The following is a 17,354-nucleotide window of genomic DNA, read 5'->3' as shown; positions in this document are numbered from 1 at the left end:
GTTAACTGTGAATTGAAATTGCCTTAAAACGGTGAAATAATGTAATACAGCAAATCATAAAATGTATGGAAGTGATTTAATTAGTGTTAAAACAGAGCTGAGCCTGTAGGTGGACTGAAAAAAAAATATATATATATAAATACAATCACAGCTGATCAAATATATTTTAATATTTTTCATTTGTTGATGTAAATGAATACATATAAATTAAAAGAAAACCAACGAAAATAGCCCAGCTGATTTGAGAGAATGTTAAGATTATTTATAGATGGAGAAGATTGGTTGACAGCAATGTGTCTACAGAGCAGGGGTCAAAGGTCACCAGGCAGGTTAGTAGATCACATACAATCAGCCTGAACGGGAAGCATCAGGCGGGAGAAGCAGAGTCAGAGATTCATACGTCATCTGGATCAGACGTCACACCAAAATCATTGCATCATCAGTCTGTGCCGTTCAGTTCGCTCCAGCTGACATTTTCTATAATGAAGTGTTCCTCAACCTGCTGCGTCCACTTCTACGTCAGTTACTGATTTCCTACGTCTCCCAGAATGCCGTTTTAACCCCGCAGGGAGCATAAAGTCCGCACGTTTTGTAAGTCAGCATGTAAATAGTCAAAGAAGGTGTGATCCTTCAGCTGCGGGTTTAACATGAAGGTAAAGACAGAGATCATGGCAATGAAATTGGATCTTCTAACTAAAGAAACCAAAAAGGGCATCATCCTTACTCCAGCTGTCCATTTGGTGACCTCAAAGAACCAAGATGGCTGATGAAACACTACAGTTCAAGCACAGCTGACTGTCAACATGCCTGCGTTAGAAGAAATAACTAGCCTGATAATCATCATTCATCATTCTATTTGAATCACTGAAATCAGAGATGCGGGCAGCCATCATGAGGTCTAGATCCAGGCTGAGAAACATCGAGTCAGTAGTAGCTGATAAAAACTTGCACCTGACGCTGTGAAGTTTAGATTAGCTCTGGCACTGTCACTCTGTGGCGTTTTACTTCTAGAAGAAGAAAAGCTGGAGGCGAAATACTTACATCCAAATTACAGTCTGTGCATCCGTGAGGTTGGGAGGGTCCGCGTGACGTAAACTCCGCCTCCTGCCCACGTCCGTAAGGGGCGGGATCACCGTGTGTGAGCGCATCACTGATGCAGACGCGCAGCGAAGTCTACATCTGATGACACATCATCACACCCCATGTCTGTGTTTTAGACTATATCCAGTCCTTCAAGAAATAGTTTGACATTTTGGGAAATACACGTATTTGCTTTCTTGCCAGGAGCTGGATGAGAAGATTGATTCCACTCTCGTGTCAAGAAACATTCTGGTGCATAACTCCCCATAAAATGGAAGAAGAGTTATCGTTTTTACATTTCGATTTTGGTACGGATTAAACAAATGAGATATAATATGTAAATGAATGCACTTTAGAGGTGCTGGTAGGTGGATTATGTTACCTTTGGACCCCCTCCCTTCCAGTCTTTGTGCTAAGCTAACTAGCTGTAGCTTCATATTTATTTAACTTCATCTAACTCTCAGCAAGAAAGTCAATAAGTATATTTCCCAAAATGTCGAACTATTGCTTTAAAAGAGTAAAACAACCATCATCTGCCTCCACATGCTGAATTAGGGATGCTCTGATGGCCTATGGGTTTTAAAGAGCCCGGCTGGAGACCTTTGCTGAGGGTCATACCCAATCTCTCTCTCCCCTTTCTTTTCCTCTCATCTCTCCACTGTCATCTGTCTACTAAAAAACAAAAATGCTCCCAAAATAGCAAACGAAACATGCTGAAAAGGGATGACTGGAGCCAAAAACTACAGGCGACGGTTAGCCAGAGTCAGAGACAGTCAGGGTTCTTAGTCAAGCTTGCATAAAAGCATCTGCTAAATGTCTACATATGAAACATTCAGTTCAAACATTCATAGAGGATTTCTATATACAAGCCTATGGACCTTATTTATTTTTATTTTTTTTACACAGCTCATAAACATACCTGGGAGATAAACTGGAAATGTACGAACATATTCATCAGCTTTTTGACTCTCCATCTGCAGCACAGCGTCGACTGGACTTCCCTGAATCTGAGTACGAGCCATTGCTTCGCCTGAAAGAGTTAGTTTGGAATTATTTTGGTGTCTCATGAGTCTAATTATTGTATCAGAGGCCCAGAAACACACACAGTCAGTTCAGTAGTCATTCGTCTTCGTTCAAAGGCAGATACCGGTGTTTGTTTGAGTTCTTTCACTCCACAAAAACCTCCCTCATCTTTGTCATTTTAACTCGGATCCGTTCCTTCTGTTTCGCTTCTACTGTGACGGCGAGAACGTCAGGATCATCCACCCGATCACGAAGTAGAAGAGGAACACCGGGTACACCACCAGCGCCTTGCGGTTGGGCGGCTGGCTGTCGGCGAGGAAGGCCGTGGAGGCGAAGGTGGACCAGCCGAAGGATGCCGTCACCACCACCAGCCGCACGGCGAAGCTGACCCTCCCCGAGCCGCCGACCAGGATGATCCGGCACACGGCCATGGCCGCCGTCAGAGGCATGATGCAGTATCCCAACACACACAGGCTCTGGAAGAAGGAGATGGTCCCGCCCAGCAGCTTGGAGTTGAGGGTGATGATGATGGAGCCGAACCAGATGATGACGAAGACCTGGACGAGAAAAAAAAAAAATATATATACTTCAACATGTTAGTCAGGAGTCAGAGGAGAGATTTATCACTTTATATAAGCAACGTGTAAGTTATCAGAATCACTTTATTGATCCCTGAGGGGAAACTCTTTCATTACAGCTGCTCACTATCACGTTAATGCACACAGGAATAGAAGTACTAATAGAAAGAAATTATATATATATATATATATATATAAATGAATAAATAAATAAGCAACCATTGCAATTAGCTAAAGATTTGACAGATACAGTTCCACAGGATAAAGGTCATAATGCAAGACGATTAGTCAATTAATCGATTGAAAAAAGATTAACTGGCAACAATTCAGATAATAGATTCATCGTTTAAGGTTGCGTTCAAGTCCTGCTTCTTAATTGTGAGGATTTTCGTCTTTTCTTTATCTCATGCAATAGTAAACTGAATACCTCTGGGCTGTTCGTCGAACAAAACAATCAATCTGAAGATGTCCCCTTAGGTTTTAGACACCTGTGATTGTTTTACTTTTCACTATGTTCTGACATTTTATAGACCAAACAATTAATCGGGATTAGGAATTGGCAGATTTATCGATAATGAAAACAGCCATTGGCTGCAGCCCTGTGCAGGACCCACCTTATCTGATATTACTTGTGTTAATTCCCCGATTAAATTATCAAACTGCAAGAAACCGTTGCAGAAAATAACCAAAAACGTGGTAAAATAAATAGTACCAGATAAGATAGAAGTCAGTACCTCAGCGAACTGCGGTCCTCCCTGGTCGTCGCTGTCAGCCGCGCCGCCCTGCAGCAGCAGAGCCAGCGTCACGCAGAGCAGCAGCGGGCCCCACAGGTCCCAGTCCCGCAGCAGAGCCGAGCTCCGCTTCGGGTACAGGACGTGGATGAACTTGTTCCCCACCGCCCGCAGGTCCCGCAAGATGGTCTCCTTCACCGGCTCGTCCAGCGTGGAGAACTCGTCGTCCCGCCTGGAGGAGCCGACGGGCACAGAGATGTCTCCCTCCACCGGGATGTCCTCCGAGATGGAGACGTCTGACAGCCCGGCGAACGGTCTGCTGGCCTCCTCCGCTGCCGCCATTTTACTTTAGAACGAAGAGTTTAACGAGGGCCGTTAAGTTATCCCGGGAGTTTAGACGACGCCAACGGAGCCCATTTAGTACAATTTAAAGCAAGACAGCCAATGAAGCGACAAATGTTTCTCTAAACCAGTGAAATCAGTTCCAGTTGATCCGGTCTGTCCTGCTGGTGGTGAAAGTCTGCTGCTCCACGTCAGCTGCGGATTGTTTACTTCCGCAGGACGTGAGTCACGCATATCCGTGTGGTGCGTTCAGGTACAGCTCCTGAACTCGATAAACATCTTTGATAGCTGACACAAATGCATTTTTACGCAATTAATACAAAATACAATAATGTTCCATAACGACTGTATGATCAATTAATTGTGGCTATTATTGATCAAAGGTTCACCGAAATGGTCATCAATTTTGCAAGGAATTGGTACAATCTTAATATTACAATATTTTTTAGGACACTAAAAGATCAGATCAAAATGTTTTCCTGTCCACATATTATATGTGGATATTATATATTATAATATATGTTTTCTGTAGGATTAATAAAGTTATTCTCACCTTATTGTATCTTAAATACATCTTTACAAAACAACAAATAAACGTTTTTTTTAGTCATGACTTTATTGTTATTATATTAAACTAGAATTTTTACACAAATCTGGGGAAAAAACGTCAATATTACCGTTAAATGTTTTAAATAAATATTAGTGGGGCTGCGCGGTAGGCTACATAGATATACTGTATACACGTGTATATTCTTAGCTGTATTTCTTCGCGACGGTACCTGAATGCATCATTAGCGCTGGTGACGACGTCGGGTACTGATGACGTACTAAACCGTCGACTGTCGTTGTTGAGGCGTGTGTTTACATCACCGATACGTCCCTTGGTTTTACACGTTTGTAGCTCAGTTAGAACCGTTTTCTAAGAAGAAAATGGGTTAAATTGAATCGTTGATAGTTTCGGAGGTTTTGTTTTAACGTTCAGCTGTCTGAGGAAGCAGCAGCGAGATGGATTTCTGTAATAAACAGGTGAAATCAGACTGCGAGGAGCTGCTGTGCCGCTTCCAGCAAACAGATTCTGTCCACTTCGAGATGTTCTCCAAGATATGGAGGGAAATGAAGTTCTCACAGATTTTTTAGTAGGTTTAACCTTAAAAAAATATCACTTTATTGTCAACAACAATGTTGTTTATTTTCTAATATAAGTCCTGATGAGTCCAATCATTGGTTATGTTCCGGGAATAAAGTGACTACAAACTTCATGCATTTATCTTTTTTAAATTTAAGACAAAATCAAAGCACATTTGCATTCGCTCCTGTCATATATTCTGCATTATCTGCTTCGTGATTGACTGTTTTCATCTTAATTACATATACTGTATATCTCACATACAAATACACTTTTATTATCTAAATATATTATCTTTCTGAAATGATGTTTACAGTGTGGTGAGCAGGGAAATGACATAATGCCATAAAACATACAGGAAACGACATGAAGACTTTAATAATTAAATGAAACGCGAAAATAGAGAAGAAGATCATTTATAGTTTAATGAACATTATCGGATCATTTAAAAAAGTCGATAACATTTTTGTTGCAGTGGGAAGAAAATGTAATTTTGTAAATTAGATTGATAATTAATTGGAGGTATAAACTGAGCATCTTAACATTACATAATTTATACATTACACGAAGGGCTGCAACTAATGATTACTTTCATTATAGATTCATCTGTTTAGATTATGTTTTATGATTAATCGATTACTCGTTTGATCTATAAAAACGTCAGATATTGTGCAGTTTAGCAATTCCTCACATTTTAGGCACTTGTTAAATAAATCTGACACATAAATTGTTTTTTTAATCATTAAATGACATTATAGTCTCATAACAAAGTATTAGGTTATATTTGCTCTAATGTTTCTTGTAATTTTAACTCAGTAGTACATATTTGACAAATTGAACATAATTATGAGATATTAAATTATAAACAGGTTGCCTACTGAGCTGTAATAATGAGGAAAAAAATGTCAGTGACAGTTCCTGTTCAATACGTGGTGCAAACAAGCTTCTATATATTTTCATCAGTAGTGTGAGAGTATGACTGAACTTTACAGTTTTATTGTTTTGCAGCGGCGCCGTGAAGCACGAGAAGCGAGCGTTTAGTCGTGTGGTTCTGGACACTGCCTGCAGCTTCTTCCTGCCTCCATTCAGCTTCCAGATCAGAGTGGGAGGACTTTATCTGCTGTACAGCTTGTATCAGTGTCAGACCGCCTCGCCCTCCGAGCAGGTCGGGAACACAACACACGTACACGGTCTTTAAAGGGTCGGTCAGACATCAGCTAAAGTCCTACTTGAAGTAAAGGTGAGCATAAGTTCTTCTTGTGTTTCTGGCTGCAGATCCGTCTGGCGCTGAAGGACTGGGAGGACGTGAAGAAGTTTGAGAAGGACGCTGTGGACACTCAGCACTACGATGTCATTTACATCCTCCAACAGCTGATGTTCCACAAGGCTTTCCACTTCACCGCCATGCCCACTCTGGTGAGCTGCCTACTTTACATCCAACACACAGATTCACATTCGATATTCACCTAAAACCCTACATGTAATTTAATGTAGGGATATTACGTGTGCACCGTGGAGATTTGTTGTTTGCAAGGCCCTTTAAACAAGGTGAGTTGTGACTGCAGTGGTTCTGTCCCAGTTTGACTCCCTCCAAGGCTCCTCCTAGCAGCAGGGTAATGGAGAGAGCAGCCAGTTAGTTCAAAGGTGCTTTCCTTTTGGCTAACATGCTTCCTCCTCGCTTTCCTCACTCGCGTCTTAGCTCCCCCCCCAAAGGAGATGCGAGGAATTATATTCACCGAATGGGACGCCCCTGCCCACTCCAGCGTCATTTTGAGGAGACGGCAATTACTAATTATGCAATTATGTGTTCATTTATTTATTTTTACAACCCAGGATTTGGTGAGAATGTCTTATAATGTCTAGAAATAATAAAGTAACAAATTTAAAGAAAAATGCCTGATGAGCAATTATAGATGTGTTTCAGGTGTCGTGTGACTGAGAGAACTAACACCAATAGACAATTAAAATGTATTACTGAAAGAGCAGAACATACATGAGGCTGCAATAAAAATAAAATAAATCTTTAATTAGCTTGTGAAAGGCTAGAGATACAGTCTGTCCTCTCAGGCTCGGGCTACAGGGCTGATAATAAAATGGAGGGAAAATCTGTAGATACCCAAGATGCACTTAGAAAGAAAAATAAGAAAAGATGGAGCGAAGAAAAGCCTTTTGGCGTATGAAGGAAAAGTAGACAAACTTGCATTTTATGATTCATTCATGATTCAGATTATATAAACATGTCAAATAAATTCTCCTTGAAACATGAACACGGTAGAGCGCAGTAGGCGTCATTGTTCCTTTTTCCACGGGTCGTTGCCAAAGCTGCAGTATTACAATCATGCAATAATATTAATATTATGGTTCTGTTGTTTCCACAGCAGTACTGCACACAACATACATTAAGTACTTACACTGAACCAATAACGTTCAAGTTCATTATTAAACCGTAAATACATAACACAGTGCTTTCTATAGAAAGCACATATTTATGTCATTTCAAAGCAGTTTATAATTGACCTGCGTACTAAACGATACAAACGTCCGTTTAGAAATACAGACCAGCTAATCGAATCATTTTACGTTGTCGGACTCTTGTGTTCTAAAATTAAATGGCAGACATGGCTGACTGATATGGCCAAAATCATTCTTGGAAGTCATTTTAGTTTCAATATACTAGCTTGCAAATTCACACTCCCCTCTCTGTGCTTCTCCTTTGTCTCTTCCTCCTCCTCCTCCTCCTCTTCCTCTTCCTCTCCTGCCAGCTTACCTTCAAGAAGAAGAGGAAGGTGGAGAGGTTGGTGCTGTGTGAGGACTTCGTGGAGCGAGTGTCTCGTCCACAGGAGCTGATCAACAACAAGCTGCTGGAGGTGAGCAGAGGCCTCCTCGCCTCGAACACTTTAAAACAAGATTTTAGAATTAGAAGTGTTAAGTTGCGCCGTTTGTCTTCTTGCAGGAATTGTCCAACATTCATGAGCTCTACGAGAATCTGAAGACTTCTGTCTTTTCATCGTCAGAACAGGCGGGTTCGTCCGTCAACCTGATCAGTAAAGACCTCGTCCCTCAGCTACGCAGCACTGTGGTGGATTTCCACAAGTGGCAGCAAAGGAAGGTGAGACTTCTCTACAGGACTTGGTTACAAAGAAGTCGTGTTTTGTGTTCCCGTAGACAAAATATCTACAGTAATAAAAAAGGAGCTTCTCCCAGTTTTCTTTTTTCCACTGTTGATGTGATGAGATGATGTGTCTTGTGTTGTCAGGATGGGACCGGTGAAGATGAGGACAGCGGTGAGGGAACGTCGTCTCAGCAGGAGGTGAGTTACACAACATGACACTTTGTTGAAGTTTGAGGTCATCGCTTTGCTGAAGAGTTTAAAGCATCGCTGGTGCGCCTCATGCCTCCTGCAGGATGTTACATCCTCAAACTGGGACTTACATGAAGTCCTTCAGCTTTTACTTGCACCTTTTCAAAAGTTGTAATAATAAGTTTGTCCAGAGAGTGGCGCTGTTGACTGACTGCCTGTTTTGTGTCCTCAGTCCTCCAAAAGAGCTGAGCGCCTCGCCTCCATCAAATCAAAAGCATACGGAGAGGCAGCAGAGGTTTGTGTTTCATGTTATAGATTTTATGTTGCTTTTATTTTGATTCATATTTTCTTTAAATATGTAACACATGAAGATTTCCTTTGAAGGATCCTTCATTTTCTTAAAAAAAAATGTGTATAAATAAAAATACACGTATATATGTTGGTTTCAGGCATCCAAGTCCCGGCGTCATCGTCAGGTAGAGGTGGATTTCAAGAGTAACGAGTCTGGACCCTCGCACTCGTCAGGTTACTCCAGAACAAGCAAACCGTCACTCAAAGCCAGAACCAAGGAGAATGTACATATCTCAGGTAAATCCTGCTTACATACAACCTTCCTTTAATCCATAAAACTTAAAAAAAAAAAAAAGTCCACATCCGCTGTAGAAGAAAATTAGACCTGAATGCAAATCAGGCAAAGACAAGTCCAGTTTTGTTTTTTGCTTTTTCACATCTGTAATCAGAAATACTTTATACTTTGTTGATCCCCGATGGGAAACTCTTTAATCCATCTGGTTTTTGCTCTTTCTTTGCTACGACTATGGGTGCTTGTTATTTGACCTAAATGTCTCTTTATTTCTGTCACCTCGCATCTTACGTGAAAAGGACTAAGATGCAAGGAGCGATAAAAACAAAAGATGTGAGGAGAGAGGAACTGAGGAAACAAGTTTTTAGTGAAATGAGACGTCCGTTTCTGATGACGGCAGCGCAGCTGGAATTTGTACTTGAATATTTCATGTGATGTAATGTCAAAATCATAATAATGAGGGAACGTGGGCTGATTTTTTTTCTTCTTATAGCTTGATTTGTTGATCTGTTTAGTGAAATAATCCTCATTTACTGAAACTTCCTTCTTGCCAGGTGACGTGTGGAAAGAAGCCACAACGACCACTCACATCAATCGTCTCACCGCACTGGACACTGGACTTCCTGAAGGTACACAGCCAGCAGTTACACACCTGTTAAAAACTTCATGCTCTTTCACACTTGTACATCTGCTACGCTAGCATGCATGCGGACCTTGAATGCCAAATTTTCACTGCAATATATCCGATAGTTGTCAAGATAATTCACTGCAGACCAACAGACTGACCTGCCATACTGCCCTGTAGAGCCACGCCGCATTTTTGGCTATAAAACACTCGCCAGGATGAATTTGTCTAAACTGATGTGCCTTTTTCTCTTAATGCCAACTCAACATCCACCATATTTTACTGTAAATAACATAATAATCTTATTTTTCTACTGACCGTTAAGAGTTTTGTAATGTTCACACATTAATTTACTTGCTTGTTCCATTTTATGATGTTGTTTTCTTTTTCCTCCATTCAGAAAAACCAAAAAAGTTCATAAAATTCAAGTGGTCATGAAGACAACGCAGGAGTCAACGTCAGCATCCTGATTGGAGCTTCTGTTCAGTAGATTTTGAAGTTAGTTTTAAAATCTTGGCTTAGCTTTTGTTATTGTAATGAATTTTCTATAAGTAGAGTAGAGTCTCATAATGGCTGAAAGTTAAAAACACACAAACTGGTCTGTTAAAGAAGAATTATTGTTCTGACTCTGCTTCTGTTCTTAAATGCAGCGCTATTTCACAGCCATCACTTGTTGAAAATGAACCCTATGCCTGCCTCTTTTGTCTTTTACAATGCAGGAGCCATCTGTGGTCTAAATACCTTATGCACGTTATGACAAAGTTTAGCAGGGTAAACGTCTACAAACATTTTCCTCAAAGCTCATCTCTCTGTGCAGCTTCTTCTATGAAAAAGTTACATTTTTTACTGTTTTACTGTCACTGTTTTATATAAAACTTATTTTTATAGTTGTTATTTTTGTCCGTCTCTTTCTTGTGACATGTGATTCAGACTAATAGGTGGAGGTGTTATATTGAATGGCCAAAAGTGTGTGGACACCCCCGGTACACACACACACATTTGTGAGCTGTTTTTCATTGTTTGGGCTCCTCAGTTCCAGCGATGGGAAATCTTCATGTTAATCTGGTTTTATCGCTCCACTTGTGCCATTTTGTTTCCATCTTTTAACAGTAATTTATTGTCCCTGTGTTTTATGATTTCCCTGCGTTCTTATTGTCAGTTGTATTTGCTTTTATTCTGTTTTTTTTTCATTTGTTTTCCTTGGAAAGCATTTTGTAACATAAAGAAAAGTGAGATACAAATCCAGTTTTTTTTCTTTTAAAGGTGGGGGTATGCGATTCTAACCCAATACATGTTGTTTATTGGTCAAATTCAGCGAATTAGTGATGGGAATTACGGCTCTTTGAAGGGAGCCGGATCTTGTGGCTCCCAAACGGCTCTTCATTTAGTACCACTTCTCCTGGTCACTGCCTAAGTTATTATTATTATTTGTTGCAAGAAATAAATATGCAAGACTCTTCATCTGCAGTACATTGAAATATTCTGTCATATTGACGGTTAAAAAGTGGGATATATCAAGAATAACCACTATCCTACACCCTACCAATGAAATAGTATGGTTAATAGATAATTACACAAACAGCCCTGGCTCTGTAAATGGGAAACAAACAAAGTCGCACTATTCCAGCAATGATTTGTGTGTCAGGTAAAGTTAAATGACTTGCCCACAGACATTCAGCTGACTTTCTAGTTTGCCAAGATCTGCTGTTGTTGTGATGTTAGCTATAGTAGCAGGAGAGTTGTGAGCGTCGCTGTCTGGAGCTGCTGTGCTCGCTCTGGGAAACCGTCTCGTCCTCTCTGGCTGTTAGCTTCGCAGCAGCAACTGTAGCGACAGTTTGCTAACCCACAACCTAGCTAACGTTAGTTACAGTGGTGTGAAAAAGTGTTTGCCCCCTTCCTGATTTCTTTTTTTTTTTGCATGTTTGCCACACTTAAATGTTTCAGATCATCAAACAAATTTAAATATTAGTCAAAGATAACACAAGTAAACACAAAATGCAGTTTTTAAATGAAGGTTGTTACTATTAAGGGAAAACAAAATCCAAACCTACATGGCCCTGTGTGAAAAAGTGATTGCCCCCTAAACCTAATAACTGGTTGCTCCACCCTTAGCAGCAACAACTGCAATCAAGCGTTTGCGATAACTTGTAATCAGTCTTTTACAGCGCTGTGGAGGAGTTTTGGCCCACTCATCTTTGCAGAATTGTTGTAATTCAGCCACATTGGAGGGTTTTCGAGCCTTTTTAAGGTCACGCCACAGCGTCTCAATAGGATTCAGGTCAGGACTTTGACTAGGCCACTCCAAAGTCTTCATTTTGTTCTTCTTCAGCCATTCAGAGGTGGACTTGCTGGTGTGTTTTGGATCATTGTCCTGCTGCAGAACCCAAATTCGCTTCAGCCTGAGGTCACGAACAGATGGCCGGACGTTCTCCTTTAGGAGTTTTTGGTAGACAGCAGAATTCATGGATCCATTTATCACAGCGAGTCTTCCAGGTCCTGAAGCAGGAAAACAGCCCCAGACCATCACACTACCACCACCATATTTTACTGTTGGTACGATGTTCTTTTTCTGAAATGCGGTGTTACTTTTACGCCAGATGTAACGGGACACACACCTTCCAAAAAGTTCAACTTTTGTCTCGTCAGTCCAGAGTATTTTCCCAAAAGTCTTGATGATCCCCAAGACTTTTGGGAAAATACTCTGTGGACAAAAATGTAACTTTTTCGTAAGGTGTGTGTCCCATTACATCTGGCGTAAAAGTAACAACTGTATTTTGTGTTTACTTGTGTTGTCTTTGACTAATATATTGTTAGCTTCGCAGCAGTAGCTGTAGGGACAGTTTTCTAACCCACAACATATCTAATGTTAGTTATATTACTTGCTGTGTCGTCGTTTGCTCTACATCATGGTATTTGTTATGGTATTCTCCAGAATCGCATACCCCACCTTTAAGACAAAACCCCCCCCAAAAAAAACATTTACCTAAAAACTGCACGCTACCATTTTTAAAAAATTAATATAATGAATTTACAATTCCATGCATTTAAATGTGTGATTTAAAAATCAAAAGCTTAATGCCACATCAGATTTCCACTACAGTCAACAGCTCTGCTAAACTAGGTGAGCTAGTTTACTAGCCAAACTTTAGCCTACAGCAGACTAGCTTAGCTGTTTTTATTCTCCATGACTGGATTTAGCTAACATTACTACATATGTGGGATGCATTTCCAATGTGTTAGTTCATTAAAATGGATATATTTCAATTTCGGGGAAAAGCTAAGGGTGGAAAGTAAGTTAATTTGCTAAATTAGCCAAAGCTAGCCGTGGCAATCTCACCAGCTAACCGTTAAACTGGCGTAAACTGGATTTGGCTCTCTTGTTTTGACTGTTGTTTAATTTTGTTTTCTTTGAAATTATATATTTGTATTGCATAATTTTTCTATGTTAAAACAAGTCATATTTTGGCCTCAACCACATTTTAATCTAAATATATTGTGTTAGTTAGCCTACTGCTTCTCTAGCTTTGCAGCGCAGTACTGATGGACACACAACAAGTTCAAAGACCACGGGGCTTGTGTCTTAAAAGTAAATATTCGCCTATTAAATCCTAAATTGGGTCAATTTGAGCAACTAATTTATAGACTTCCGTGCACAAATTACTAATTAAACGGACAACAATAATGTGAAGGTTTAAATTTGCCAAACTTACAATCGGTATAAACCAATTGGGTGTGGATGTTTCCGACAGTACGTGAAGGGGTCATCGTTCACCGCTGTTTGGCTGCGGGTCTGGAGGATGCCTCTGCTCCGCCGATCACACACTCGGTTCCGCTGTCAGTCCGAGGGAAGCAGCTGCAGCCATGGCCTCGGACAGTAAGTACGACCCGTCTCCTCGCCGTTTGGCCGCCTCTAATGTTGCTTTTCCCCCGCGTCAGTGCTGGGGATGGATGCTGTTTTCAGGCTCTCCCGGTTCCTTTCGGAGGTTTGGCTGACAGAGCGACAGGATGTGTAGGCCACTGTATTCTCTTTTTACCCCACATTGTTATTTTTCTGCATTTTAGCCATATTATTTATATTTTAGGGCCTTTATCAGTCTCCAAACAAAGACATATGTATCATATTCTTTCAGTATTCCTTCAGGGGCTCAGAGTGTATTGTGGTACTCACAGGAGAGTTGATAGTTGCCTCATCATGGCCACTTAATGGAAACCTATTTTTGTATCTCCTGTACCAAATTATAAAAACATCCTTATCGGGCTTAAATTGTTTTTGCAGTTCATCGCAGTGATTATGGTGACACCATTCAGCCATGTCAAAACCTTGGCTCTTAAGGCCATGGCAAAGTGGGAGACACGCCGTTTTAAAGATCAGATAAAGTAATTTATTTAACAAAAGTGAGTCAGTTATATACATAAGAAAACGTTGAAACGGTGAAAATGGTGTGTGAATGTAAAATAAACTGTATAATTAAAGAAAGGAGAAACTAACGCCATGAGAGCGGGGAGAGATTAAAAAAATGTCCAAGTCTAAGCTGATGGATAGATAACCCTGATGACATCACTATGACATCATCAGGGGTTATTTTCTCAGACTTGACGGAGCTCCTCCAGAACCACCGAGGACATTAAACAACTGTTTTCACAGACTAAGTAGTACTTGATTCATGATGAGTTAACCGTGTGTAAAAGTGGTGGCGTGGCCCTTTAAGTAAGATTTTTAATGCAGGACTATTACTTGTAGTGGAGCATTTATTTATTTATTTATTTTTACATTGCTTTATTGCTACTTTTACTTGAATAAAGTAAAGTTCCACCACTGGTGTGAATTTACAGGTAAACTCAGAAGACAAGTCAGGTGCGATTAAGAAGCAAACTCCGCCAACAGGCAAGTAAACAGCAAAGGTAAACAAGTCTTAAGGGACAAAGGCAGGCAGGTGGAGGAGCAGGTGACTGGGAAAGGTGGGGCAGTGGGTGGATAGGAAAGTAATGACTTGGTCTTTATCAACTCCTGAGAAGAAGAAAAAAGGCCTTTTAGCTCCTAAATGCTCCACTTTCTTCCCCTGCTAGTCTGTAACTTACTGTTTGGGGCTGGGCAGGTTTATAAAATACTGAACAAAAGAGCTTCAAAAAAGCAAATTACAAACCTTTCTGGATTACGCATTAGTTGCTTCACAGGTATAAATATCGGTACTACTCAGCACAATAGGACTGAGGCAGTATGATGAAGTCTTGAATGAAAACGCTAGTCAAGTGATTTCAATTAACTGTGCTCAGACATTGTACCACCTGGATAATTAAGATGAACCTTCACAGACTTAGTTGTTCAGTGTGAAAAATTCCAAAAATAAAGATTAACACCGTGCATAATACGTAAAGTGATTTCTTCATATAACTTATTTTGAAGAATGAAGATATTCTATTTACAATGTTGCAAAATAAAATCGTCAACTTTAAGAACACAATCAGCAAACCTTTGGCATTTTTTCTTGACAGATGATGTAAACGATTCATTGATATATGCAATTTTTTTTTGTAGCAACTAATTAATTGAATAATTGTTTCAACTCTAATGTTAAAATTCAACGTATTTTCGTGCATGTGTTTTTCGAAATTTGCGAAAAGAGTGACAAGCTACCTAAAACTTAATGAAAACAAGACTAAAAATCTAAAGTTCTGTGGCGGCAATGTTCATAACATCCCACAAGACGGAGGTTTTGTGAATTTTAAGTTGAAAAATTTGAACAGATGCTTCAACTGACCACGACATTAATCCGCGCGTCTGCGAAAAGTGTTTCTGGTGACGAAGTTTGGTACCGTTGGTGACTACTCGCAGGGCTAGTTGGCGAGCTAACTGCTAACACGCTAGCCAGGTGGGAACATGCTAGCTAACTGGACAATGTGTTCACAGTCTATTCGGCAAACATTTTCAGAGACTCCTGCCCATAACTGCTTGCAAACCGTGACCCTTTTGTGGATCGGTTTTATACAGAGGCGGGTAAAATAAAATTGAATGGTGCAACACAGCTAATGAGCTGTGATATGCAGCTTTTCTTTCCCTTAAAGGTAAGCAAGATGCTTTGTCATTGGTCAGTGGTGCAAATTCATGTGTCAGAGTTCACCGTATTGAATTTGACCCAAAAGATTTGCACAGATTGACTTTGCTCCAGTGAGAGAATCAACTGATTGCATTGAAATGAACTGACTTTCCCATAAAATGTTGCTGTTTTAAATGCTGGTGTGACTGGGGCTTTAGGCCTCACCTCTACTGGGCAAAAATAATTGGAAACCACGAGAGCTCAATGATGAAAATCAAAACCAAAAGTAAAAAAAAAAACAGGTTGTCCCACCAAGACAAATGTCACAAACAGCTGGATTTGGCTTATAAGACATACTGTATGTACATAACCTCTCCCCTCTCTGGATGTGATGAGTGTCGTTGAGAGGAGATGCAAAACAGCATCAAAGAACCCCTCAGTGTGCTCCATTAAACAGTAGGAAGCAGTCAGCCATGTGGGCTGTTTCTGGTTATTGTGGCCTAGAAACAGACTGGTTCGATGTCTAATTCATGGCTGTCTCCTCCCCGCTGTGGGCCCAGACTGCTGGCTGGCAGGCGGAGAGAGGAGAGCACTCTCAATCCTCAGTCGGGACTCATGAGTAATATTTAATGCTGCGGTGTGTTTTGTGCGTGCGTGAGTGTGAGTGTGTGTGAGATTAGCTTTATCAGGAAATTGAAACCGCCTTGAAATCCATGTTTTTTCCTGTTTGTCTTGATGGAGCTGTGCTGCCTTCCTTCCAGCCTGACGGGAAACCAGACTCCTCTCAGTCAGTTAAAGTCACTTTCACTTTGCTCTACAGGCTGATCGAAGTCACATTAAGGTTTCTTAGAGGAGTAGATATTCAAATTAGCTAGAGTTAAAATTATGGTGGGTGAAGTAAATCAGTTAAAACTGTCCACTAGGGGGCATTCGAACTCCGCAGCAAGCTGACAAACACTAAATCCTGACATATTGTCCAAGTTAAGCTAGTTAGGCAGCTGTTTTCAGAGAAAAAGTGCACTACCTGCTCAACAGCAAACAGCAGTCGGACACAGTTAGAGACCAGCTGGTGAACATAGTGGAGCATAGTCGATCGTACCAAACGGTCTTCATCAGCAGTATGAGCGCTCAAAAAGTGCTTAAAATAATGGAAAGTTGGAACGTCTACAGTTCCACTACTGAGCAAACTTCATCTCCATCGGTCGAAAAGCTCCGGAACAACTTAGTAAGTAGACTTTGAGTCGAGATGGTTTTGTCAGTGTTGTTTGCAAAGTAAAAAAATGAACCGTCAAAGTCAAATTTAGCAAAATCACACTTATTGTCCCGACTCTCCTGTTCCTGAAAATACTCCAACGGTTAGGGAAACCCTAATTTTGAAAACAAATTACAAAACTACATTTTAGCAGTTCTGGCCTTCATTGTCCGACTCTGCAGCGTTATGGCGGGTCACTTCTTTCCGCCTTCCTCTACGTTGTTGTGTCTCGGTGGTGTTCAGGAAGGGACGTCTGCCTCGCCCAGTGGGAGGCAGGAAACGATGCTGATTGACGGCTCACACGGGACGCGGAGCAGGTCAGGCTGGACTCTCAGATTTCATTGAAAGGACAAGGAGAACAGAGGGGTGAAGGAGAGAGGTCAAGTTTGTTCTCTGCATGAGTGGGAACTTGTATTTTGGGGAGAAAAGGGGGGAAGAAGGAGTGAACAGAAAGGAGGTGAAGACATGGCCAGCAAAGGAGGAACTACTGAGACTACTAGGTCAACAAATGGAGGCCGTGAGCTTTGCATTTTGCTGTCTTATTCCTTAAAACCAGAAAATGCTGCACGATGATTGAGCCCACTTTCTGATCTATTTTCTTGATTGTTTAGTTTCACCTGCTGTTATTCGCTGAGAATTTTACTTCCTGGTATTAACGACGATACCGAGACACAGGAG

The 17,354-nt window shown here is 40.8% G+C and overlaps 3 protein-coding genes across 6 annotated transcripts in view; 2 read left to right on the top strand and 1 right to left on the bottom strand.

Annotated features, from left to right (window-relative positions):
• Positions 1-62: 62 nt before the first annotated feature.
• Positions 63-3,981, bottom strand: yipf6 (Yip1 domain family, member 6). Its single transcript, XM_044167737.1, has 2 exons — positions 3,416-3,981; positions 63-2,660 (listed from the first exon to the last, which is right to left on the bottom strand). The coding sequence occupies exons 1-2, from the start codon at positions 3,752-3,754 to the stop codon at positions 2,313-2,315; spliced, it is 687 nt and encodes a 228-aa protein (XP_044023672.1). The 5' UTR covers positions 3,755-3,981; the 3' UTR covers positions 63-2,312.
• Positions 3,982-4,577: 596 nt separating this feature from the next.
• On the top strand, positions 4,578-10,281 carry snapc1b (small nuclear RNA activating complex, polypeptide 1b). Its single transcript, XM_044167735.1, has 10 exons — positions 4,578-4,890; positions 5,889-6,045; positions 6,156-6,296; positions 7,643-7,747; positions 7,834-7,989; positions 8,137-8,190; positions 8,414-8,476; positions 8,631-8,769; positions 9,319-9,393; positions 9,790-10,281. The coding sequence occupies exons 1-10, from the start codon at positions 4,760-4,762 to the stop codon at positions 9,825-9,827; spliced, it is 1,059 nt and encodes a 352-aa protein (XP_044023670.1). The 5' UTR covers positions 4,578-4,759; the 3' UTR covers positions 9,828-10,281.
• A 2,840-nt stretch (positions 10,282-13,121) lies between these two features.
• Positions 13,122-17,354, top strand: part of syt16 (synaptotagmin XVI) — a 55,923-nt gene continuing 51,690 nt past the window's right edge. For 2 of the 4 annotated variants that reach the window (XR_006374671.1, XM_044167728.1), the window contains exon 1: positions 13,141-13,263. Coding sequence is in view for 2 of the 4 variants with exons in the window: in XM_044167728.1 (XP_044023663.1) it covers positions 13,251-13,263 (13 nt within the window). In the remaining 2 variants the exon portion in view is untranslated. Of the gene's footprint in view, positions 13,264-17,354 lie in introns of all 4 variants that reach the window. The other 2 variants (XM_044167729.1, XR_006374670.1) reach the window with 2 other exon arrangements.

This window comes from Siniperca chuatsi, linkage group LG15 (assembly GCF_020085105.1).
Source record: "Siniperca chuatsi isolate FFG_IHB_CAS linkage group LG15, ASM2008510v1, whole genome shotgun sequence".
Classification (NCBI taxonomy): domain Eukaryota; kingdom Metazoa; phylum Chordata; class Actinopteri; order Centrarchiformes; family Sinipercidae; genus Siniperca; species Siniperca chuatsi.
Note: the sequence above shows the minus strand (reverse complement) of the source record. Positions and strands in the feature narration are given on the sequence as shown.